Consider the following 25,882-nt stretch of genomic DNA (forward strand, 5'->3'; position numbering starts at 1 on the left):
GCATATAGATATTGGCTATGCGCACATATACACATACTAATTTGAAAGTAAGAGTTATAGAGAATAGAATACTAAAGGGTCAACCGTGCGGTAAAGCTTACTTAAAAGACGATCTGACAATAACTGTCAAAATTATGTAAAAATATACTTTGTTCGAAATTTTTAGACTACGATATCCCTTTAACAAATCAACCGATTTTAGTGCGATTTTCGGCAATAACGTTGTTCTTTAAGGTTAAAAGCTGATAAGATTCTAGATATTATCGGTTCAACGTTTTAAAATTCATTCCAAAATAACTTTTTTTTAAGTTTATTTTTTAGATTTCTCAAAATCTATTGAGCCGAAATGATTCAAATGGATACGAAATCTAAGGACAATTGAAATCTTAGGAACACCCCAAACCGCGTATCGATCGATCAAGCCGTTCAAAAGTTATAAGGTTTACACACACATACACATATACACCTACACAAAGACGCGAATATTTTAGAAGGAACTGTTGTGAATTATCATTCGAAGAAGTTTGACCTTCATTAAAATCATTGGTAGCTTCTACGGGTTCTTCAAAAATTGAAAAGGAAACTCTTGATTCTTTGATACCAATCTTGATTCGCGATCGGCGCGAAATATAATTACAACTAATATTTAATGTAACTGGTTTGAGATCTTATTCAAATCTAATAGTCAAACTGTAATATAAATTCTGTCAAAATCAGATGCTGATGGACTAGAGAAGATTCTGTCCAGACAAAAAAGTTTAAATCTACTCAGGTCAAAAACATCAAAGGTCAAGAAAATAAAAAAAAATCAAATTACTTTTGTTTCTTGAAAATTACCTTTAGTTTATGGTAGAATCGATTTTTAATATGTAGGAGGCCTAAGGCGAGTGAGCTAACGTTAAACACCCTAAAATTTTGTTTTACTATAATAAAAAATCTCGTATCATTTGATAGAAGAGTTATCGAAGTTTGAAATAAAACAGCGACATCGTAACATTTTGTACTGAACAACTATTCCATATTATTGAAAAATAAAGGCTCTTCAAAAACCTACTTTGCCTTAACTCCTTAGCCTAAAGTAGGTACGCTCTATGAACAAAAACAAATCTTATTAAAAGCTACCTTACCGGACGTACCATGTTGAAATCTTAGCGATGTACGTACCTAATTCAAAACATAGTTCTCAAACCTGACAATTATTCTACTCTAAAATATAATACTGATGCCGTGAACAATATTCGTGAAACCAAAAAGTAAACTTACCAATTCATAGGTAAACAGTAATAGGTAGCTTTGTAAAAAATTTGGAAAAACAACAAAATTCAATCTGAATCATTGAACCGTCATCTTCGACTAATTGTATCAAATAAATTCAAAATTACGTGTGTTGTAGTTTTTAGAGAACTGAGACCTGCGAAAAGTGATAAATTATTCCGTACCTACGGTAAGTGTAAGCAGCCTGGTGTTCACATCTGAGTCAAATTCAATGAAAAAATAGTAAACTCAATCACTGTCATCACTCTTTCTTCAACTCATGATTTACCATAATATGATGTTCCATTAAACAATCAATTCAGGAGTAAAGAAAAAAAAATCTGGAAAACGGTTGACCCTGCAGGCCATCCCTAAAACTTCCCGCTATGTACAAGTTCAAAACACTCGAGAAATTATTTATTCTGAAGTTTTAAGCTCTTCGATCTCAAAAACACAGTTTTTATACTTTTTCGAGCTCAAAAATCTGGTGGTTGTTGAAAACATAATCTTTCGAAAAATTTTTATTGCGATATTTTCCGATCGAATCAATCGTTTCTGATGAGGCTTGCAGCATTCGACACAATTTTCAAACACAAAAAGATTATTTTTCACGCATCCTTTGTGTGAAAGCAAGAGAGATAGGTCAAGCGCGTGGTCTTGCGTATGCGTACCTTTCTGATTCGAACACTCGGCTCGGCACAATAGTCAAGGCAATAGTCATAATTACAGTTACTAATAGTAATCACGGAATTAATAGTAGATTAAAAAAAAATAAAATCATGCTTCTGTAGTTAGCCGAACTAAAAAATAGAAAATAAATAATAGTTTAAAAAAAACTAAAAAAACACGCTTTTATAAATAAACGAAACTAATAAGTAGAAAATAATTTTTTTAATAATTCAAATTAAGGATAGAGTGATAAATAAAAGAAATTATTTTAATGTAAAAAAACGTGGGGTACTTTCTGAAAATATTTCGATAATGTCGCTTCTCCTATCAATATCTAGTCAAGTGAAGCAAATGTGCGCTATGGGTAAGAGTACGCAAATTCATGTATTTCAGTCCAAAGTGAATGGGATTGCGCACACTTACCCACAGCGCACACTTGTCCCACATGACTTTATCAATGGAATGTTAATATCAGGCACTCCACGCTTTTTCACATTAAAATAATTTCTTTTATTTATCACTCTGTCCTTAATTTGAATTATTAAAAAAATTATTTTCTACTTTTTAGTTTGGTTTATTTATAAAAGCGTGTTTTTTTAGTTTTTTTTTAAACCATTATTTATTTAATTTCGGCCTGAAAAGGATTCATTCGCATTTGTAGGAGTTAATTTTTAGTTTCCATGTGTGAAAGTAATTTTGAATATTTTGGAAGAACTTTTGCAGTTGAATGTTTATGTCTGAGGATTTATTTCCAATGATGTACACTAGTAAATCGTCAGCAAAAGCTATTGCTTTTTTGTTTCCATCAACGTTAAGTCCGTATAGTTTTAATAATGCTATAATGTAAAGGTTGAATAAGAGAGGAGAGTTTACTGTGTCCTGTTGAAGGCCATTTGATATTTTAAAGGAGAGGGTTGAGATATCGGGATCGTCCGACACTCGAAATGATCTGCCATGTACCATGTTCCATATGGTTTTTGTGAAATGATGTGGGAAATGTTGAGCGAGAAACTTGAAGAATAGGCAGTCTAGCCGTACGGTGTCAAAAGCCTTTTCTAAATCTATAAAATAGGATCCAACGCATCGACCAGCATTTAGTTCTCTGCATATATCTAAGGTGAATTTGTTTATGGCGTGTATTGTTGAGTGCTTATGGCGAAATCCGAACTGATGGTCAGGTAAAATATCATTTGCTTTACAGAACTTTAGGATAGATTTATTTATTACTACCTCAAATATTTTACTTATAATGTAGCAGGCATATAGGTAGCAGGCCTGTATGGGTCTGCAACTTGAAGGATTAGAGCTGTACTTATCTTTTTTTTTCAAAGCAACCACCTTGGCGATTTTCCATTCTGTAGAAAAGTAGGAAATATTGAATGCATTGTTAAATAAGATTGTGTAAAAATATATAATTTTAGAGGGAAGATTTTTTAGAATACCCGAGAAAAAATGATCAGACCTGACCATGTTTGTTCATGTATGATCAGGCCTGGAATTAGACCTGATCATGCCTGTTCATGTATGATCAGGCCTGAAATTAGACACGATCATGCCTTTATAATATTAAGTACCCCGTCGGAGCTAGAGGATTTTTGGTTATTTAGTTTTCTATATATTTTTTTGAGTTCTGGGAACGAAGTAAAATAGTCAGGGAAGGGGTCGTTTGGGGGGTATGTGGAGGGTACATTTCTTCAGAACTGTAATAGAGAAGAGTTTATTTATTCTTCAATTTTGATTTTGTTTCTAAGTTCATTGATTTTGCTATTATCAACTAATCGCATATGAGCCATCTGTACCCATGTTATTGTTTTGATTATTGGTTGCCTCAAAATGCGCCCTGATCAAGTTTAATTTGTCACAAGGTTGTGTAATGATACTGGCATTATTGTTGTCCTTGTTGAGTGCACAGATATTTTTTTATATTCAGTGAGTATTTTGATTTGAACCATTCCCGAAGAAGTTATCAGCAAAAAACCATAAAAAGAGCGGTTTTTTTCAAAATTCGATATCTTTTGAACCGATGATCAAAAAATTCTCAACATCTCGGAGAAAGAGTTTTTTGATGAGTATAAAAAAATAAAAAAAAATTGAGGAAATCAAAAATAAAATTTTTTCAAACTATCCGATTTGGCGTGGAATGCCCCATATACTTACGCAAATTCTGTGGAAATTTTTGAATTACCATGAAGAGTATCAATTGAATTTATCTACTTATAAATGAGAAATATTGAACATCACAGAGAAATTTCAATACTATCTGATAATAGTTGAAGAAAATATTGACCTTTAAAAAATTAACGTATAGATTTTATTTTATTTGCTACAATGTATTCGTACATTTCATTAATCAATAATAGCAGTATTAGTCAGTATTCGATGAAATCATTACATTATTAATGTCTTCTACCTAACGATGAGTAGGGCTCCCAAGAATTCAAATATCTGAGCGTTGCTTGCACGATAGTATCGACTTCTGCCATAGCACCAATACCTGTATCGCCGCACATCAAAGTCTTGGTAATGCAACTTATTTCTTTATATCCCCAAGATTTTAACAGTTCAACCTAAAAAATATCAATGATTTAATAGCTGCTCATAGTAAGGGAAATAGACATTTTTTCAAATACTCAGTTTAGTTTTTAACAATCAAACTACTATCCGGTAGAAAGAATTGAAGATTATAAGAAGCTATTCTTTTATATTCAAAAAAACCTAACTGAATTTGGATTTTCGGTAAATTTTACATCAGGTGACTCCGTAAAATATTTGAAAATTCGACAAATAAAATTAGTGAAAAAATATATTCACTAAATAACTTACATTTTAGTCCGTGAAAAAAATTACAATCTTTTTTGTATTTGAAATTTGATATCTTAGCTAGCCTTATTTTTATTTGTTAAAAAAAATCATTAAAAATTCCTGAGCATATCTTTATGAAGTTTTTTAGTTAGATTAAACATGGCTAGACTTTTGGGTCTATTAAAACTACGTTGAAAATATAGGTAATAGAATATTTTATGTATATATAGTATGCTAGTGGGTGTTTATGACAAGGGCCAGTTTTTCAAACCAGATTTTTTGTAAAAACAAAGTTTTTTCCTATGTTTACAAAAGAAAAAGCTCTTGGTTTTAATAAGAAAAAAAAAAAAAAAACATGATTTGAAAAACTTGCCCTCATATATGTAAGCTATTAATATATACTTCAGAAAGATTTGACGATGGTTGTCATTGGTTTCGTTTGTTAGTGAGTTGATGTTAATTATCTTGTGTAATAACATCCGTTATTTTACTCCTAACTTTGATGATAAGATAAATAAAATCTTATACATTAATGATTGAATCCATTAATTGTTCACGAAAAAATTTATTTTACAAATGTTCGTTATGAATTATTATAAGCTATAATTCAACTCAAGAAAAATTATTTTTAAGAAGTTCTATAGAATTTTATAGAATATGAGATTCTTAGAAATAGTTGCTTTTGCAGAGATTTACAAGATTTTAAAAAGTTATATTAAATTTCACAGAGTTTAATACAGTTCTATAAGATTTTCTTTTATTTCCCAGGGGCGGTACGAAAAAAAAAAAATTGAAAAACGGTTGACCATCCCTGGAACTTCCTATTGTATTCGAGCTCAAGACACCTTGTATTAAATTTTCTGACAATGAATATATTACTATGTAAGGTAAAAGCCCCAATTATTGACGCTATAAGAGACGAAGTTATGATTTCATTTTTTTTAAGCAATCAAATATAAATATCGTTGAATTTTGTTTGTGGTAATGTCTTAAGTAATGTTTTAACTAATCAATTTCTTTATTTAAAATGATAATCAGTAATATTTACTAATTAATTTTAAATAATTAAATAGATGATCTGGATACACCAATTATTGACGGGTTAAAAAACTGATTGATCTAAATATTAGACGTACCGTAACCCCAATTATTGACGCCCCTACTGCGCATGCATCGAATCATTTGGTTATATTCTTATTTATCAAAACTTGATATAAAGTAATCAATATTATTAAAGTTAATTAATAATAATTTCCATGAATGATTAATTATTATTAAAAATATAACAATTTATTCAAAAACTTATTTTAAAACTTATTTAACACCAAAACACGCCGAGTTATTTGACAGTTAAAAGCCTTGAATATAATCGCGTAACGTATTTTATACTTAACAGCCGAGACCAGTGATTGCAGTTTCAATCGGCTTAGCGAAACGAATGGAAATTTTGAAAAAATCTTTTTAGAGATAATAGATAATTTAATAAACTATTTCACCACAAAGCATTTTTTTCAAAAATTTCATTCGTTTCGTGAAACCAATCGAAACTGTAATTGCTCTGCTGTTGGAAGTGCGACAGAGATAGTTCCGTTGAGCTCCGTGAGAGCAAAGCGAGAAAAAGATGGTCTCGCCTGTTAAAAAAAAGGCGTCATAGCGCTGTTGACTGGCTGTCAATATGGGGTTCACCATGAAAATTATGAACTAGTTATTGACTCCCATTATTACTATTATTTAATTTTATAAATATTTCATATATTGTTAATTAAAAAAAAATAGATCATATAATTACATGAAAAAATTAATTTAAGGCTGTTGCTAGTCGTCCGCTAACCGGATGAATAAATTTAATTATTCGTCCGATTGTCGGATGAATAAAATTAATTATTCGTCCGATTGTCGGATGAATAAAATTAATTAATCGTCCGATTATTTTATAAATAAATCTCATTAATTGTCCACTAAAATGTGTATAGTTGTTCATCAAAACACCAGTACGAACATCAGTATTAAGCATCTAACGAGTAGTAATTTGTAACCACTATTCATGTTTCATGTCTTAGGGCCAGTTTTTCAACCCAGGATTCAATTATTTTTTATCGCTGTGAATATACCCGTATGTTTCATAATGGTTCATAAGTTTTATCTCTGTATAAGATAATTTTTTTTTCTCAATGTAAGATTCAAAATTGAAATTTTTTTACTAAACATTAGTTTTTTAATCCTTGATTTTATCCAATGTTTAAAATTTAAAATACATCAATAAATTATTTGTATATAGATATACTGACTACAATAATCTTATCCCGGATTGAAAAACTGGCCTCAAGTAATAAAAAAAATCTTTATCAATCAATCGAGTTTCTTTTTGAACTTTTCTCTTCTCTGTGACGGGCACACTTACATAAAAACACGACAACTTACAGCAAATATATTGTAAACTTGTCTTTATTTTTACGTACCTCATAACAATTTGTATTAATTTTTACAGGAATTATCATCAACACAAAGCTTTTATTTGGTTTAAAAAAATAAAAATAATAATGATAAGAAGCAGTAATACACAAACAATTCAGCTTATATTCCCTTCATCGTCTTCACTGTCAATTGTTTTATCTAAATCTAATTTACAAGATTTACATTGCCATTCTTGTAATTTTTTTTCTTCACAAATTTTCATAACTTTTCCCCAAACATCCGAAGTAAAGTATTTCGTCATAGTTGATAAATTAATATTAGCTTCATCTATGATGGCAAAAGATAAATTTTGATGTTTAATTTTTATTTCCGAACCATTAATTTTTCTTTTGCCATCAAGTGCATCGTGTACAATTTTTTCGTCAATTGATAACCAATTAAATATCATTTTGCATTTCTCGGTGGTAGATTTTCTGATAAATGGTATCTTCATTTCTTTGTGATCTAACTTTTTCTTCTTTGGTAATCCAATAGTTGTCTTATCGCTACCTTTAGGTCTTCCTTTTCTCTTCATTGCAGGCTGGACGATAATATTTGGTAATATATTTATTTTATTTTGGCTATAGCATCAGATGTCACTATTGTGAAGTTGTTAGAAAGATTTAATTGTTCATTTGATTGTTGAGAAGTGATAGTCTGATTTTGTCTGTCTAATTGTTTGCTACAACCAGCAATTTCGATCTATGCAGCAATCATCATCATCATCATCATCATCATCATCATCATTGTACAAATTTTTACAAATATAAATAATGCTGTGATGCGGGAAAGAATAGGAGTTACGGTAATTATTACGTGAAGCGTTCCACATTCACGTAACAGGATATTGGTAGGAAAGGATTGAGAAAGGAATGTGGAGAGGATCATCTTAATGTGAGTTTATAGAATATGCGAGAAAAAATTATTAGATAGCTCGGACTGGGATTCGAACCCAGAACCTTCCGAAGACATGTCGGCTACTCTACCATTTGAGCTATCCGGTCTATACTAAATTTCCATTCGCTTATTCTATATGGGGTATTCCATGCCAAATCGACCACTTTTGAACTCGACCCCTTTAAATTTTGCTGAAACATTTCCATTCTTTTCTACCCTTTGAAAAACACTTTTGAGAATTTTTTCAAATTTTTTTGGCCAACCCAAAAAAAGTTATGAATTTTTCAAAAAAACGGCTTTTTTATTTTCAAATAGCCATAACTTTTTTAGGCATCGACTTTTGGGTACCTTTTTTTTTTTTAAAATTTTTGTTTTTAAATGAACTTTTTGAAAAAATATATCAGAAAATTAAATATCATCAATTCTTCAAAATAATCGGCTTTTTTTGACCAAAACCGTTATTTTTTGGAAGTTCGACAGTTTTTTTTTTTTTTTTTTCTCAAAAAAAACTTCAATTAATATGACAACTTTTCCCGTCCATCTCGGAGTGGCTCGGATTTTTTTTTAATTTTTTTTATTCAATTGAAAAAAAATTGTCAAATTTTGAAAAATGGAAAAAAATTTGGAAAAAGTTATTTCTATAATAAAATAAATGTAATTTAAATGTTTTGTGGTATAATATCCTTAATTTATAAGCTTATAAAACGATAGTAAATACTAAGATTCAAATTTGAACATATCAGTAATATCGATAATCTAGGGTATGACAATTATGGACTTATCTATAGTCAGTATACTAAAAACTATACGCTAGTATGTTTCGATTCATAAGTAAGGCTGTCACGCTCATATCCAAACATAACCTGTTAACCTTTTGTGTGATGTAGTGAGAGATTTTTGTCATTCCATTTTTTAAATAAGAGAATTATTGTTATAGTTGATTTGACCTTGTTTGAAAAGATAATTATCTTACTTCTACTCATCTACAGTGATTGGAATAATTTCATCGAGACATAATGGCATCAAAAATATTTTTCGATCGTTGTTGTAATCCATTTGATTTAGAATCACATTTTAAAAAAAAAAGTTTACGTCCAGCGACTGACATCATGAAAGTCACGTTGGGATTAAGTGATAATTATTTATTATGCAGTTCGTGTCGAAACAAAGCTTTAAAATTGGTAAAGGAACAAACAAATACTAGTAATGATACTACCGTTGATGCAAGTGATCATGAAGATGATTCTAGTGATAACAATGAGAACAGTGATGGTGCTGACAGTGATAGTAACACAACTGCCACAGATCTCCCGTTGTCCTCATCATTCCGTAAGTTTTTTTTAAATTATTTATACATTACTTGAATGCATTTTTAGCAGCTATACGATTCATTGTTTTTTTTAAGGTTCCTTGTCGTTTAATAGTGAACCCAAAGATTCACAATCAAGCTCGGCATCCCAAGTTAGTGCTGCAACTCAATTACCCAGTATAAACGATGCATTGCGACTATTAAATCAATCGCCAATTCCTTCAAAAAAATTGAATGATTATCAATTTTTGAGTAATAAAATAAATCAGACGTCTGACAGCTTAAAAAAAATTTTGCTCTCAACTGCTGACGAAGGATCAATTGATGACGATGGTGAAAATTTTCGTTCATTAATTGAAAAGCTGCACGATAAATTCAATGATAAAGAAACAGAAAAGTCTTTAAAGATACAAATCTTAACCTTGTTACCTGAAAAATGGGGTGAAAGACGTATTTGTAAAACTATGAATACATCAAGACATTTATCAAGAGTAGCAAAAAAGTTGGTTGAAGAAAAAGGTATACTTTCAACACCTGAAACAAAATTAGGTAGGTATAGCGTAAAATCAATGGCTTTAATACATCTGAAGATTGATTCACTTAACATTTTTCTTATAGGGACGACAATTACTGATCAAATATTATTGAAAATTGCGAATTTTTACAACGATGATGAGTATAGTGCTTTGATGCCCGGCATGAAAGACTTTGTTTCAGTTCGAAATGATGATGGTAATCGGGTACACGTCCAAAAACGGCTTGTTCTGTCTAATTTAAAAGAACTTTACCAATGTTTCCGTGAAATAAACCCTGCAGAGAAAGTTGGATTTTCGAAATTTGCTTCGTTACGGCCGAAACATTGTGTGTTAGCAGGAGCAAGTGGAACGCATACTATCTGTGTATGTACTATCCATCAAAACTTTAAGTTGATGATGCTTGGTAATTATCCAATTTATTAATAATCATACGTGCCTAGATTTTCAGTTTACTCAATCACTTTTATTTCAGGTGCAAATGTTCATTCTTTAACGAGGAATACAGAAAAGTCGTTGAAACACTATAATGATTGCTTGGACATGATAATATGTGAGACTCCAACAGAAAAATGTTATTTGGGTGGATGTAACAAGTGTCCAGGGGTAGATGAGTTGAGTAACATTTTACTGACATGTTTTGAGAATCAGGAAATCGAGAATGTCACGTACAAGCGTTGGGTATCAAAACCAAGGTGCAGTTTAGAAACTTTTATACAGCCTACAGAAGAATTTATTGAAAACCTTTGTAGTGAATTGAAAGTTCTTCTACCTCACTCATTCATTGCAAAAGAACAAGCTAAGTTTTTAAAAACATTAAAGGAAACACTAAAACCAAATGAATATGTCATTATTTGTGATTTTGCAGAGAATTATGCGTTCGTAGTACAAAATGCAGCATCTGGTTTTCACTGGAATAATGATCAGGCGACAGTTTTTCCGGTAGTTATTTATTATAAAGTAAATGACAAACTTGAACACAGAAGTTTAGTGATTATTTCAGACTGTAATAATCACGATGCTGTTGCTGTTCATGTTTTCATCAAAATAATAACTGATTATGTGAAAAGTCTTCCTGAACGCTGTAACAAGATTTATTACTTTTCTGATGGGGCTCCTCAACAGTTTAAAAACTTTAAAAATTTTGTTAATTTGTACTACCATGAAGATGATTTTGATATTCTTGCTGAATGGCATTTTTTTGCAACTGCCCATGGCAAAGGTCCGTGTGATGGAATTGGTGGTATCCTCAAACGACTTGCAGCAAGAGCAAGTCTCCAGCTTGCGGTAGATAAACAAATAACAACACCTATAGGACTTTACGAATGGACTTCTGATCCGGATAACTTGCCAAATATCATAGTCAAGTTTTCTCCAGAAGAAGACTATAATACAGCATTGAACGACTTGAATGACAGATTTACAAAAACGAAACCAATTGTAGGAACTCAACAACTACATTGTGTAATCCCCGACAAAAATGGTTGTTTGTATGTAAAAAAATTCTCAAACTCTAATGAACATAGAATTTGTAAAATATGGAAACGCCAGAGAGAACATTAATGATTAAATTATTATATTGTTTTTGTAAAATCATTAAAAATTAACAATATTAATTAATAAGCTTAGTATTTACTATCGTTTTATAAGCTTATAAATTAAGGATATTATACCACAAAACATTTAAATTACATTTATTTTATTATAGAAATAACTTAGAAAAAAAAAATTTTTTTCCATTTTTCAAAATTTGACAATTTTTTTTCAATTGAATAAAAAAAATTAAAAAAAATCCGAGCCACTCCGAGATGGACGGGAAAAGTTGTCATATTAATTGAAGTTTTTTTTTGAGAAAAAAAAAAAACAAAAAAAAACTGTCGAACTTCCAAAAAATAACGGTTTTGGTCAAAAAAAGCCGATTATTTTGAAGAATTGATGATATTTAATTTTCTGATATATTTTTTCAAAAAGTTCATTTAAAAAAAAAAATTTAAAAAAAAAAAAAGGTACCCAAAAGTCGATGCCTAAAAAAGTTATGGCTATTTGAAAATAAAAAAGCCGTTTTTTTGAAAAATTCATAACTTTTTTTGGGTTGGCCAAAAAAATTTGAAAAAATTCTCAAAAGTGTTTTTCAAAGGGTAGAAAAGAATGGAAATGTTTCAGCAAAATTTAAAGGGGTCGAGTTCAAAAGTGGTCGATTTGGCATGGAATACCCCATATACATTAAGCCACACCGTCTATCTTACGGCAAGCATTTTTACAAATATAAATAATGCTGTGATGCGGGAAAGTCATCATCGTCATTCTCATTAGTTTTATTGTTGTTTATGATAATTGCTGTTTATGATAATTTTCAAATTACCAATTTTTGAGGAATTAGGGATGTCTTGACTAATATTTTTAGCTTTTATAATATTTACTTCTTCATTATTTTGCCAATATTTCAAGAGATCAGCTAATACTTTCATTCTCCTCACATATGACTTCGTTCCTTCTTCAGCAACTAACGATGGTAACTGCTTTGTTAATTCATTAGCTTTCATATAATTTTCGTTCTCTGATAATATTTTTTTTTAAATTGTCGTGAAGAAATAATAGCTTCTGGAACCTCAATTGCATCATCACATGAAGAAAACACTCTGACTTTCGTAGTAAAAACTATTCGTCCATCGATTATCGTACAAACTTTCTTTTCTATTTCGCGGACCATTATTAAGATGTGCCTTAACAAATATAAAAATTTTATGTTAAATTACGATTCAACAGCAAAACACTGATGCTACAAATGTGCAGAGCTTATAAAATTTAATTAAATAAAATAACCGGTTAATAAACTTACCTGCAAGGTAATAGCATTAATATTCGTCCCAAGCAATCAAACGAGGAAGATGTTGCACATATTTTAATAGTAGGTGATTTTTGCTCTTCGTAGGCGCCTGAAAGTTAATTAAATTGTAAATGTAAATTTTTCAATTGTTCAAACTCTTTTTTTATAAATTTGTATCGATCGAGATCTTTTTTAACTTTTGCGTTTAATGACTCCAAACGATTGTTAGTATCATTTCCAAAGTTATGATGCACTTAATCACTTGTTATAGACCATTCTTTTCGACTATCATGCCAATTCTTATTAAAATAATCTACTACTGATTTTGGCATTTGTTGTAATTCTCCATATAACTTGTCGTACTGATCTTCTGTTTCCGCGAAAACCTTTTTTTGTAATATGTTTTTAGCTTGATCTCTTTCTTCGGGACTAATATTTCTTTTTTCGGTAGTAATTTCACGGTTAAATGTCCTTAAAGTATGGAATGCACACGTAATTAGATTGATTTTTACAGGCAACATACTCGTTCTTATCGCTTCTCTTTCGCAAAGATCTTTATCAGTCATGATGCATTTAATTCGGTTCCACGAAGAATGATGGCACTTTTTAAAACAATCCATCATCCATTCTATTGATCTTTTTTCTTCATTAATTAAAATACTCACTACAACTATTTCAGTGCATCCATTAGGATCTTCGACAATTAGTAAATAAACAGGTGCACGAATATTTAAAAGTTTAAATGTGCCGTCTACTCCAACGTATTCTGGGTATGAATTCATAGCATTTTTCATGGCTGGAGTTGCAAAAAAAAGACCTTTAAAAACATTATCTTCAATCAAGAAGTAACTTTCAGCATTGTACTCCATTCTTAAAATCTTTTCTACTTTTTCTAAATTATTCTTTTCTTCCCCGCTGTAGTTTAAATTATGTATGTCTTTCATTAGCACAATTTTATTAGTTTCTTTTTCAATTAATCTTTTAATTCTATTCTTATCTGCTTTCAAATTCAATAATTCTTTTACTTTGGTTTCGGTTTCTGATGACATTTTTCTTGATTGAGGAAGATGGTCAAATAATTGTTTTGTTGTTTGGTGGTTGTGTTGTAAATCCATTTCTAAAATAAATAAACTATTTCCGTCGCTGGAAACATTAATTTTAAAATAGGCCGTGCATTGTTTCTGAAATGTGCTTGATTCTCGTTCTCCTGTTCCTTGCGATTTCAAGATTTTTCCTCCGTTGATACAGCAATATTTAAGTCTGTAGTATTGTAGTATTGGATTGATATATTTTTTTATACCTTGTTTTCTACATCTTTCAATAGTAACACAATCTCTTTTGTAAAAATAGCTACATGAAAGCTTTTGAAAATCCTCAATCTTTTATTCTAATTCTTGGTACGAATTAAATTTTTCATTAATTATTAAATTTTTTATGCTTCCTATTTCTTCTTGCGCATTAAATAATTCTTCGGTTGCGTCAATTTCTTCAATATCTCCATTTTGATTATTATCTGAGAATTAATTCAGTATTTAAATAATTTCTTATAAAAAATAATTAAAATAATTTATATTCACCCATCGTAACTAGATTAATATTATTTTTTTTAAGAAACTTTACATTTGTTTTAAATTAAAATTTAACTTTTGACAGCTGTAAAATGATAAATAAACTTTCAATTGAATTTTTCAAAAATAATTCTAATTTACTTTCATTTATTTGAGAATCAATTAAATTATTAAGATGTGATACTTTAATGTAGATGTAATACTTACTTTAATAAAGTATACACATAATCATCACAAATTATTTTTCATAATTATTATATTTATTTAATGTTGGAGATAGTAATACTCACACGCATACTACTCACACTACGGTCGACGATTCATTGCGCATGCTAGTTGCGCCGATATATACACACGCGTGCATGCATATCCGCATATACGTTTCCCTAACCATTCGTAACTAGTCGTAAAGTATATACACCTCGTGTAACATACTTTTGATATACAATTTCTACTTTTGAATAAACGTTGCATATAATTAAACAACTCTTTTATTAATTATATTATTGAACCCTACTCATCTCCCACAGGTTATGGGCCCAGTGTACGAATAGATAAGAGTTTAATGATATAAAATAAAAAGAAAGAGTTAAGTGAGTGAAAGCCGAAAACAAAAAATAATTTTCGACCGCGTGGCAAACCTAACCTCAAAAATGAACGCCGAGAGATCATCGAGGATCGAGTTGCTCAATAGCTCGAACTACGAGGTATGGCGAATTCGTATGAAGGCCGTGCTATTAAGACACGACAAGTGGGGCTACGTCAGCGGTAATATCCCGGCACCAGATGCTGGATCTGGTGATCGTGCGGCGACGTCCGCGCTGAACAAGTGGAAGGAGCACGACGAAAAAGCTTTGGCTGAAATTATCCTGTCGGTGGGCGAAGCTGAACTGAGAAGCATCTCAAATTGCACCACGTCGAAGGAAGCCTGGGAGAAGCTCCAGTCAATCCATGCCTCAAAAGGTCCAGTGCGGAAGATTGAATTACTCACGGATATTACGTCATTCAAGATAGACGAGGACGACGATTTCAGAGAACGCCTAGATAAATTTTCAAGTGCCGTAGAGCAATTGGCGGGGATGAAGATTGATATTCCCAACGACATGTTAGTCGTGTTAATACTCAAAGGTCTGCCGCCAAGCTACGAGAACTTCAGGTGTGCCATGAGGTCCAAGGACGATCTACCGAACACAGAAGTGCTCATCGGAAAAATTATGGATGAAAATAAAAGTCGCACCGTCAATACAGCAGTCGATAACAACGCTCTCTACGCTGGAAACCGGCAGAACAGTAATCAACGTCGTAATAACCCGAAACAGAAAAAGAGGTACCCATGTTATATATGTGGTAGCCTTGAACATTGGGCATCAAAATGCCCGCAACGTCCAAAAGGCACGGTGAAAAACGTCAGCGCAAATTTTGAAAATTTGTATATAGAAGTCGCAACGACAGAAGAAGTCAAAAATGTGACATCCACATCGAGATGGTGCTTGGACAGCGGCTGCACTACGCACATGTGTGCGAACGAGGAGATGATGGAAGATCTTCAAAAGTGTACAGCAACGCTGAACATGGCCAACGCCGCATCGACGACAGCGAAGGCAAAAGGGACAGCGTACCTGACAGCAGCAACAATAAATGGTAATGTAAAAGTTAAAATTAATAATGCATTATTAGTAAAAGATCTCAGGACTAATTTACTTTCCGTGTCGAAAATCACACAAAACGACCGAGAGGTCCTATTTAAAAGGGATGGAGCTGTCATCAGAGACCTAGAAGGCAACGTCAAGATGATAGCAGACCGGATTGGAGATTTGTACTACCTGAGGGAAGCTGAAGAGCAGGCCAACGCAGCAACAGAGGAGTCGCACACGTCGGAAGCAAGCCTGTGGCATGCTAGACTAGGTCATTTGCACATGGATGCTGTAGTGGACTTGTCGAATGGTTGCGCAACGGGTTTAAAGCCAGTAAAAGGAGGCGGACAGACGTGTGAGGTCTGTCAACGAGGCAAGTTGACGACAAAACCTTTCAAACCAAGGACAGAAAGGAGCAAAAAGCTGCTCGAAATCATACACACTGATTTGTGTCAGCCGTCGAGAACGAGGTCAGAAGGAGGCAACCGATACTTCGTAACCTTCATCGACGATTATAGTGGCTGGTGTGTAATACACTTCCTGAAGAGTAAGGACGCCGTTTTTGAAGCTTTTAAAACATATAAAAACTTTGCAGAAAAACAAACAGGCATGAAAATTAAAGCCTTGCAGTCAGACAACGGCAGAGAATATTGCAATAAGCAATTCGACGATGTTTTGCAACGTGAAGGCATACAGAGGCGACTCACAGTGCCGTACACGCCACAACAAAATGGCGTGGCCGAGCGCATGAATAGAACAATCGTCGACATGGCCAGATGTTTATTGATTCAGTCAGGATTGCCAGAGATGTACTGGGCAGAGGCAGTAAATACTGCGAATTACCTGAGGAACCGATGTCCGAGCAGAAGCCACGAGGGAAGAACTCCATATGAGTTATGGCATGGAGACAAACCAGATTTAAGACATCTACGTGTATTTGGTGCAAAAGCATTTGTACTCAAGAAAGGTCCAAATCGAGGAAAACTCGACGAAAAATCTGTAGAAGGTAGACTCGTCGGTTATTCAGAAACCGCGAAAGCCTACAAAATACGACGAAGTGATACTGGCAGAATTGAATACACCAGGGATGTATCAATTATCGAGGAACCAGTATTGAGATCACGAAACGTCGAACAGATGGATCTTGAATATATGCATCCAGAAGATGACGCTCCTGAGCCAGGGAGAGAGACTAGGAACGAGAGAGTTCACCAAGAGCCCGAGATGGAACCACCGAAACGTGCGCCAGGAAGACCCGCAAAACAAAAGTCAGGAAGACCCGGAAGACCGAGAAAGCTATACCGATACGTAAGCATGTCGAGTGTTGCTTCAAGCAATGCATCCAGTCACGGAGAGGACGTAGATGAACCAATGGAGCAAGAAGCAGATGGACCCGACGACGTGTTTTACCAGGCAAGCGAAGAAAATCGTGGCGAGAAAAGACCGCTCGATACATCACTAGTGCAAATCGACAAGCGAGCACGCAGTGAAACAGTTGAAAATAGAGCTGGAACATCGACGAATGACGCCGAAGACCTGGAAGATGACGATGAACCGATAGAGGTCAAATTCATCGAAGAAATAGCTCATATGGCAGATATTGAGCTAGAAGAAGCGACAAAAGGCGATAATGCACACGAATGGAAGCGTGCAATCGCTGAAGAGGTGCGTTCACACCTGCAGCATGGAACCTGGGAGCTGGTAAAAAGACCAGAGCGAGGGAGAGTAATCGGCTCAAAAGTAATCCTGAAAAATAAAACAAACGCAGAAGGAGAAATCACGCGTAGAAAGGCGCGAATAGTAGCCAGGGGCTTCACACAAAGACCTGGATTCGACTTCGACGAAACGTTTGCTCCAGTGGCTAGACTGGACACCATCAGATTACTAGCAGCATTGTCGACGGAGATGGGAACGAAATTACATCAAATGGATGTAATAACGGCGTACTTACACGGAGTAATCGACGAGGAGCTATACATGGAAGCCCCGACGACGTTGAAAGAGACTCTGGAGTTCATTGTACGAAGTGAGAGAAGAGATTCACCATTACTTCCGATGGCAACGAAGATGCTTGAGAGCTTCGCAAAAGGTGAGCAAGTTTGCAGATTACGCAAAGCAATATATGGATTAAAACAATCTGGAAAAAAGTGGTACGAACGATTAAAAGCCACACTCCAGAAGTTGGGATTGGAGCCAACGATATCAGATCCATGTCTTTTCCAATACAAAGAAGACGAAAAAATAATATTAGTTGCCGTGTATGTAGACGACATCTTGACTACGTCGAACGACGAGAAATGGATCATAGATCTAAAACGAGGTCTAAACAAAGAGTTTGGAATCAAGGACCTCGGAGAGGCTAAATACTGCCTAGGCATTGAAATTAAACAAGAGCCAGGCAGGGTAAGCTTGAGTCAAGGAAAGTTTGTCGAGGATTTACTGAAGAAATTCAACATGATGAATTGTAATCCTCAGAGCACGCCAGCGAGCCCAACGACGAAGTTGAGAGCCACAAAGGACGCTGAGAAGCAGACAGCGAACCCGCAGTACCGAGAACTAGTCGGATCGCTCATGTACCTATCAGTAGCGACGAGACCAGACATTGCACACAGTGTAAGCGTGCTGAGCCAGTTCAATGAGCATCCAAATGAGGAGCATTGGGGAGCTGCGAAGAGGGTACTAAGATACCTAAAAGGAACGTCGAAATTAGGACTTGTGTATCGACGACCGATTGGAAAAATCGTAGGATATACCGACGCCGACTGGGAAATGATCCCAGCGATTCAAAGTCGTACACAGGGTACGCGTTCATCCTAGGAGGAGCTGCAATTAGCTGGAAATCCAGGAAACAGAGGACAGTGGCACTGTCGACGACGGAGGCTGAGTACCAGGCCCTTACAGAAGCCACCAAGGAGTCCATGTATTTGAGAGGACTCATCTACGAGCTGGGAATTCCACAATTCTCAGATGGAGAAATTTATTGCGATAACCAGGGTGCAATAAAATTGACAACGGCGACGAAGTTCCACGACCGGACCAAGCATGTCAGGATAAAATTCAACTTCGTCAGAGAAGCAGTCCAGAGCCAGACGATAAAGCTGGCGCACATGCCAACAGAAGAGATGATCGCCGACATTTTCACGAAGCCACTAACCAGAGAGAGATACACTGATATCACGAAAGCATTGGGAGTGAGTGAGACGGAATAATACAGCACACGTGCTCGTATTAAGGGAGAGTGTTGGAGATAGTAATACTCACACGCATACTACTCACACTACGGTCGACGATTCATTGCGCATGCTAGTTGCGCCGATATATACACACGCGTGCATGCATATCCGCATATACGTTTCCCTAACCATTCGTAACTAGTCGTAAAGTATATACACCTCGTGTAACATACTTTTGATATACAATTTCTACTTTTGAATAAACGTTGCATATAATTAAACAACTCTTTTATTAATTATATTATTGAACCCTACTCATCTCCCACATTTAATAAATAATTATCACAACTTTAAAAATTGTAATAATTGTAAAATATTATTTAAAAAATTTAATTATCATTTTTTTTAAATTTATTTTTTTACATAAATAATGATTGCATTTCAAAATTTAAGAAAACAAATAACAATTTTTATCAGTCCACTTTATTAGTAATTTATGGAGTTTAAACAAAAATAAATTTTTAACTTAATAATATTTTTTTCAGGTCCTGTGCAGTCTCCGTAGCTGTTGGAGTTGGTACTATTAAAATATCATAATTTTTCTTCATCAACTGAAATTGATTTGTTTGCTGGCAAAATTTTTTGGTTCTGGTTTAGGTTTATGATTATCACACAAAAGAATTCATTTTTTACTTGAATTTATAGAGTACTCGATTTTTGTTAGACAAGATCATTTCGAGATAGTTTAATCGCTGATTGTAAAAACGAAGGTGGTTTGTTTAGTTATTCGATGTTCTTGCCTCCTTTAGGGTCGTGCAACATTCCTTGAAGTGATTTTACATCGTGGTTTGGATATAACGACGAGCATTTCTTATGTTGTTACTAGTTTTATTAAAAGTAATTTTAAATAATTAATTTATCTCATAAGTAATTAATATACATTAAACTTACCTTGTAATTGCAATTAATTGAATAACAATAATTATAACACTTTGTAATTTTTCATTTACAATAACGATATTTACAGTTGAATGGATTAAAAAATTTTTAATCTTAATTGACTTATTCGATAAAATTCTTATATAATAAAAAAAAAAAAATACTTTTTTAAATTATTTTTGAAATGATATATTTATTTGAATGATATTTCTGTAACTGATTCAAAACATGTTTAGATTTAAAATCAATTTAATCTTACATCATATGGTAAGATTACTATTAACTTTACCGGCTTTTTATTTGATAGAGAGTATTATACTCCCTTACTCCATTAATTATTGTTATTATATTTTAAATAATTTAAATTTAATTAAAAACAAAAAAATTTCAATTAAAATTCCGAAATAAAATTATAATTTTATATCATTCAAATGTGTTATAATGTGCCTTTAATTTTTAACTTCCCGCTAAGAAAATCTCAGATTTTCAAAAATTGGGAAGTTATCGGTTTTACCTCGTTTTACAAAAATCGAGTTTTCATCAGATCTCGACGTTTGAGGGTCACAGGAAGCTTCCCTGACTATCCCCGTGAGGGTGTCACTATGTGTGTATGTATGTATATATCTATATATATATAAGCGAAATACCACTCACTCATCACGAGATCTCCGAAACTATTCGCCCGATTGACTTGAAATTTAGCATAGTTACTCCATTCGTGATGTAGACGCTCACTAAGAACGGATTTTACGCAATTCCTAGCCAAAATGAATTTTTCGTCTACCATCACATATGCCCTCCCCTCCCCTCCCTCTCATTCTTCTCCTCCCCTCCCGTGCCCTATAATCTTTCCCCTTCCCTATATCTCTCTCTTTTTTTGGGAGCGAAATATCATTTTGACCCTCTAATCTAAGAAACCATCAGTGGCACCCGTAAATTATCGAACTCAACCCCCCTACAACCACCCACGCTAATCAACCTTTGCCATGGTTACCATTGTCATGGTTATCGTTGCCATGGTTATAGTTGCTATGGTTACCGTTGCCGTGGTTACCGTTGCCATGGTTACCGTTACCATGGTTGCCGTTACCATGGTTACCGTTATCATGGTTACCGTTGCTATAATAACTGTCAAAATGATTGATTTTAAATTTTATCGATTGACTGTTGGGACAGTAGGAATTCATAATCATACGTTTTTTAAGAAAGAATAGCTAAATCATTAATAACTGAAATAACTTATATGTATTGGAATAATCATGAAGGATGAACTCGATTATATCATAACACAGATAAATTAAACATAAATATTATCAAGTTGATATTGTTAAATGATTATACTGATTTTAATGATTAAAATTAAAATGGTAAATTGTGTCTGATGCGTCTTCTCTAAAATTTTACAACGATATCGTTAAATTATTATAAAAACGGTCGATTTAAGATAATTTCTAATAAAATGAGTAATAATAAATATATTTTTTAATACCACTTAATTTGTTATGAATTTATTAATAACTAGCTGATACCCGCCCGCTTCGATAGGAATACAATAAAATTTTTTATGGTGTAACCTAGATGAAAAATATAAACAAAATGGTTAATTTCAAAAAGATAATGAATATAAATTTTGAATTAGAGAAAAGTGATTGTTTGTGATGACCGGTGTTAGCGAGTATTAAATATATGAGAAAAAGTATTTTATTATTAACATTTTTAAAATTAAAAATTATTGACATTTTTAAAATTAAATAATACTATGAAGCGGAAAAGAATAGGAGTTACGGATAATTATTACGTGAATCGTTCCAACATTCACGTAACAGAATAATTGGAGGAGGAAGAGATTGAGAAAGAAATAGGAAGGACCTTCTTAATAAGAGTTTACAGAATATGCGAGAAAAATTCAGATAGCTCGGACAGGGATTCGAACCCAGAACCTTCCGGTGACATGTCGGCTACTCTACCATTTGACCTATCCGGTCTAGACTAAATGTTTAGGATAACATTATTATAATGGGAACGCATCTCACTACACAGTACGTCATGGGTGATGCGGAAATCTGTCTAATGACAGATTTACTGACTAACTGACCCATTGATTGATTGATTATTAATAATAAAATACTTTTCTCATATATTTAATACTCGCTAACACCGGTTATCATAAACAATCACTTTTCTCTAATTCAAAATTTATATTAATTATCTTTTTGAAATTAATCATTTTGTTTATATTTTTCATATAGGTTACAACATAAAATTTTATTGTATGCCCAGCAGAAGCGAGTGGGTATCAGCTAGTATATATATATATATATATATATATATATATATATACATACATGCATATATATATAGCCATATACTAACTATATATATATATATCTAATATATAAAATTCTCGTGTCACAGTTTTCGTTGCCATACTCCTCCGAAACGGCTTGACCGATTTTGATGAAATTTTTGTGCTTATCCGGTATCTATGAGGAATCGGCCATCATCTATTTTTCATCCCCCTAAATGTTAGGGGTAGTCCACCCCTAAATTTTTTTTTTTATTTTTTAGACAAAATTTTTAATTTCTATTTTTTTATGATACAACATACAAAAATACATGCAATCTTTAATTTTCACCCTTCTACGATCAACCCTTATTTTTTAATAGCCATTTTAGTAATTTAATCATTTTTCCTCTCCGGTCGAAAACTGATCAATCGTCATTTAATTAGTTATCCCCGCCAGATGTCTACAGGTGTCACTTCTGACCCAGTAAACAACACGGAGTAGGGATGAGAACGAAGCCGGTCTCCTTTCTTTCTCACTCCCTACACAGTTGTCGGCCATCATTATTGTTTATGCATCAAGTGTAGTAGTAACGTTGACAATTATTATTTTGCTATCTCAGTGTAACTCTCATATTAACTTTTAATCATTCCTATTTTATCAATAATAATTAAATTATTAATTTCGAGTGTATTTTGCACGATTTGTTAATCAAGTGATTTTATAACCTCAAAAGTACTCAACACATGTCACGAGCTTCCAATAACAACGGATTTTGTGTTGTAAGTATACTTTTTTTTATTTATATCGAAAATGTTGTTGATCTTATAAAAATGTAATTTTAATTTAATTTTATTAAAAAAATGTAATTGAACAATTAAGATTTTTATAGTTTCCAAAAAATCAATCATTATGAATCTTTATTTTGAACTGTCAATGGAAATATTGGTTGTATGAAAAAATTATAAGAGACAATGTTTTCATAAAATTTAATTTTTTACTTTTGTTTGAAAAATTTTTCCATAAAACTTATATTTTTGTTATAACTTCATAAATTAAAACTAATCATTTCAAAACTGCGGCAAAAATCCTGGCACTAATTATACTTTTAACATTTTTCATCATTAAATAATTTCATTAATTCTATTTATGTATGTTTTGTACAGTGAGCAATGCCAAGAAAACGCAAAGGGGCTGATTTGAGCCGCAGTACAAGTAAAGCTCGAAACTTGCGAAATAGCAGATTCGAAAGAACAGAAGAACAAATCCAGCAACAAAATACTGATGCACGTGTCAGAATGGCGCAATTACATCAAGAAGAGCCAGAAGATACACGAGCTGAACGCAATGAAGTCAGAAGATTAGAACAACGACAATCACGCAGTTTCACAGTCAATAGACGAAGAACAAATGACCAACAACGACAACAGGTACATCGAGCATTTATATTTGATTCATTCCTGCGTCTAGCATTCCAGTATGAGCCCGATATTGAATATTATGCTCATTCAAAAGTGGTAATTGGTGCTATGGACAAGGAATGTCCGCATTGTCATGCTCTGAAATTCAAAAATGAGCCAGCTGGGATGTGTTGCGCGTCAGAAAAAGTGCAACTACCTGAAATTGAAACACCACCTGAACCATTGAACGGCTTACTTATCGGCACGGATCCAGATTCTAACGTGTTCCTGAAGTCAATTCGAAGATTCAATTCATGCTTTCAAGTGACATCGTTCGGAGCAACAGAAATAGTTCGAAATACTAATGCAAATGGTCAACAATTCAATTCTACATTCAAAATCAGAGGCCAAGTTTATCATAAAATGGGCTCACTGCTGCCAATGCCAAACGAACCACATAAATTCTTACAAATCTACTTTATGGGCGGCGAGGATTCCGGAAGCGCACTTGCCAATCGCGTGAATGCACGTTGTGATTATAATAACCTTGATTTACTTTATGCCAGGCGCATCGTCAGCGAGCTAGATGCTCTTTTGAACGAGCACAACGAGTTGTTGAAAATATTCAAATCACATATGCACCAATTCCAAAGCGATAATCATGCTATCGTCATTAATCCTGATAAAACACCAGCTGGAGAGCATATTCGTAGATTCAATGCACCCGTTGTTGATGATGTTGCTGGAATCATGGTTGGCGATTGTACAGCTGCACGAGAAATTGTGATTCGTAGAAGAAATAATAATCTTCAGTTCATTGCTGACACACATCGTTCATATGACGCTCTCCAATATCCGCTAATATTCTGGAAGGGACAAGACGGATATTGCATAAACATAAAACAACGAAATCCCGTATCAGGTACTTCATTGATTATTAATTTGATCATTAATCATTTAACAAAACAATTAAATTATTGAACGTAATAAATTTAAATTAATTTTTATGAACAAATATTACAGGAGCCGAAACAAACAAGAACGTTAGCTCAAAGGATTATTATGCGTACCGATTAATGATTAGACGTGGCCTGGACGTCATTTTACGATGTCGTGAGCTTTGTCAACAATTCATAGTCGACATGTACGCGAAGATTGAGAGCGAACGACTACGATACTTACGATATAATCAACAAAAGCTGCGCGCGGAAGAGTACATTCATTTGCGAGACGCTATCAACAACAACGCCGACGTCGCCGAAATTGGTAACCATGTCATTTTACCATCATCGTACGTAGGCAGTCCACGTCATATGCAAGAATATATACAGGATGCTCTAAATTTTCGTGCGCGAATATGGACGACCATGTTTATTATTATGATTACATTATTATTATTATTATTATTATTATTATTATTATTATTATTATTATTATTATTATTATTATTATTATTATTATTATTATGCATTATACATTATTATTATTATTATTATTATTATTATTATTATTATTATTATTATTATTATTATTATTATTATTATTATTATTATTATTATTATTATGATAACATCTTTGCTACTGCCTGGCCAAAATGCAATACATCGCCATGACATTACAGCACGTGTGTTCAGACAAAAGTTGAAGTCTTTAATAAGTTTCATTACTAAATCACATGTATTTGGTCCCACACGTTGCTGGATGTATTCGGTTGAGTGGCAAAAGCGAGGATTACCTCATGCACACATTTTGGTTTGGTTCATCGACAAAATCCGTCCTGAAGAAATCGATAGTATCATTTCTCCGGAAATTCCAGATCCATCCACTGACCAACTGCTGTTTGATATTGTTACAACAAACATGATTCATGGTCCATGTGGTACTCTTAATAGTTCATCGCCTTGCATGGCTGATGGAAAATGTACTAAAAATTTCCCTAAAGATTTTACCAATGATACGGTCACAAATGTCGACGGATACCCAATATATCGTCGAAGAAATCCTGAAAATGGCGGACAATCATTTATTAAAAATATCATCAACACAGACATTGATATTGACAATCGTTGGGTGGTGCCATATTCGCCTCTGCTGAGCAAGACATATAATGCTCATATTAATGTTGAGTTCTGCAGTTC

The 25,882-nt window shown here is 33.2% G+C and overlaps 2 protein-coding genes across 3 annotated transcripts in view; one reads left to right on the forward strand and one right to left on the reverse strand.

Annotated features, from left to right (window-relative positions):
- Positions 1-4,211: 4,211 nt before the first annotated feature.
- The window catches only part of LOC123264662 (phosphopantothenoylcysteine decarboxylase), a 29,688-nt gene continuing 8,017 nt past the window's right edge, over positions 4,212-25,882 (reverse strand). Inside the window, exon 2 of the mRNA XM_044728079.1 lies at positions 4,212-4,490. Coding sequence (XP_044584014.1) covers positions 4,320-4,490 — 171 coding nt within the window. The 3' untranslated portion in view covers positions 4,212-4,319. The remainder of the gene's footprint in view (positions 4,491-25,882) is intronic.
- On the forward strand, positions 8,896-11,603 carry LOC123264619. Of its 2 annotated transcripts, XM_044727998.1 has the most exons (5): positions 8,896-9,405; positions 9,482-9,934; positions 10,004-10,324; positions 10,394-10,860; positions 11,044-11,603. In XM_044727998.1, the coding sequence occupies exons 1-5, from the start codon at positions 9,093-9,095 to the stop codon at positions 11,479-11,481; spliced, it is 1,992 nt and encodes a 663-aa protein (XP_044583933.1). In that variant the 5' UTR covers positions 8,896-9,092; the 3' UTR covers positions 11,482-11,603. The 2 variants fall into 2 exon arrangements, with proteins under 2 accessions (XP_044583933.1, XP_044583932.1); XM_044727997.1 differs by having other exon boundaries at positions 8,898-9,405; positions 10,394-11,601.

Source organism: Cotesia glomerata, linkage group LG5, assembly GCF_020080835.1.
Source record: "Cotesia glomerata isolate CgM1 linkage group LG5, MPM_Cglom_v2.3, whole genome shotgun sequence".
Taxonomy (NCBI): Eukaryota; Metazoa; Arthropoda; class Insecta; order Hymenoptera; family Braconidae; genus Cotesia; species Cotesia glomerata.

What these genes read in the sequence shown, in the direction of transcription:
- LOC123264619 (XM_044727997.1), top strand. Translation starts at nt 9,093, where the DNA reads ATGGCATCAAAAATATTTTTCGATCGTTGTTGTAATCCATTTGATTTA. An exon ending in CCCGTTGTCCTCATCATTCC is followed by an intron (nt 9,406 to 9,481) that starts GTAAGTTTTTTT and finishes GTTTTTTTTAAG; the next exon opens with GTTCCTTGTCGTTTAATAGT. An exon ending in AACACCTGAAACAAAATTAG is followed by an intron (nt 9,935 to 10,003) that starts GTAGGTATAGCG and finishes TTTTTCTTATAG; the next exon opens with GGACGACAATTACTGATCAA.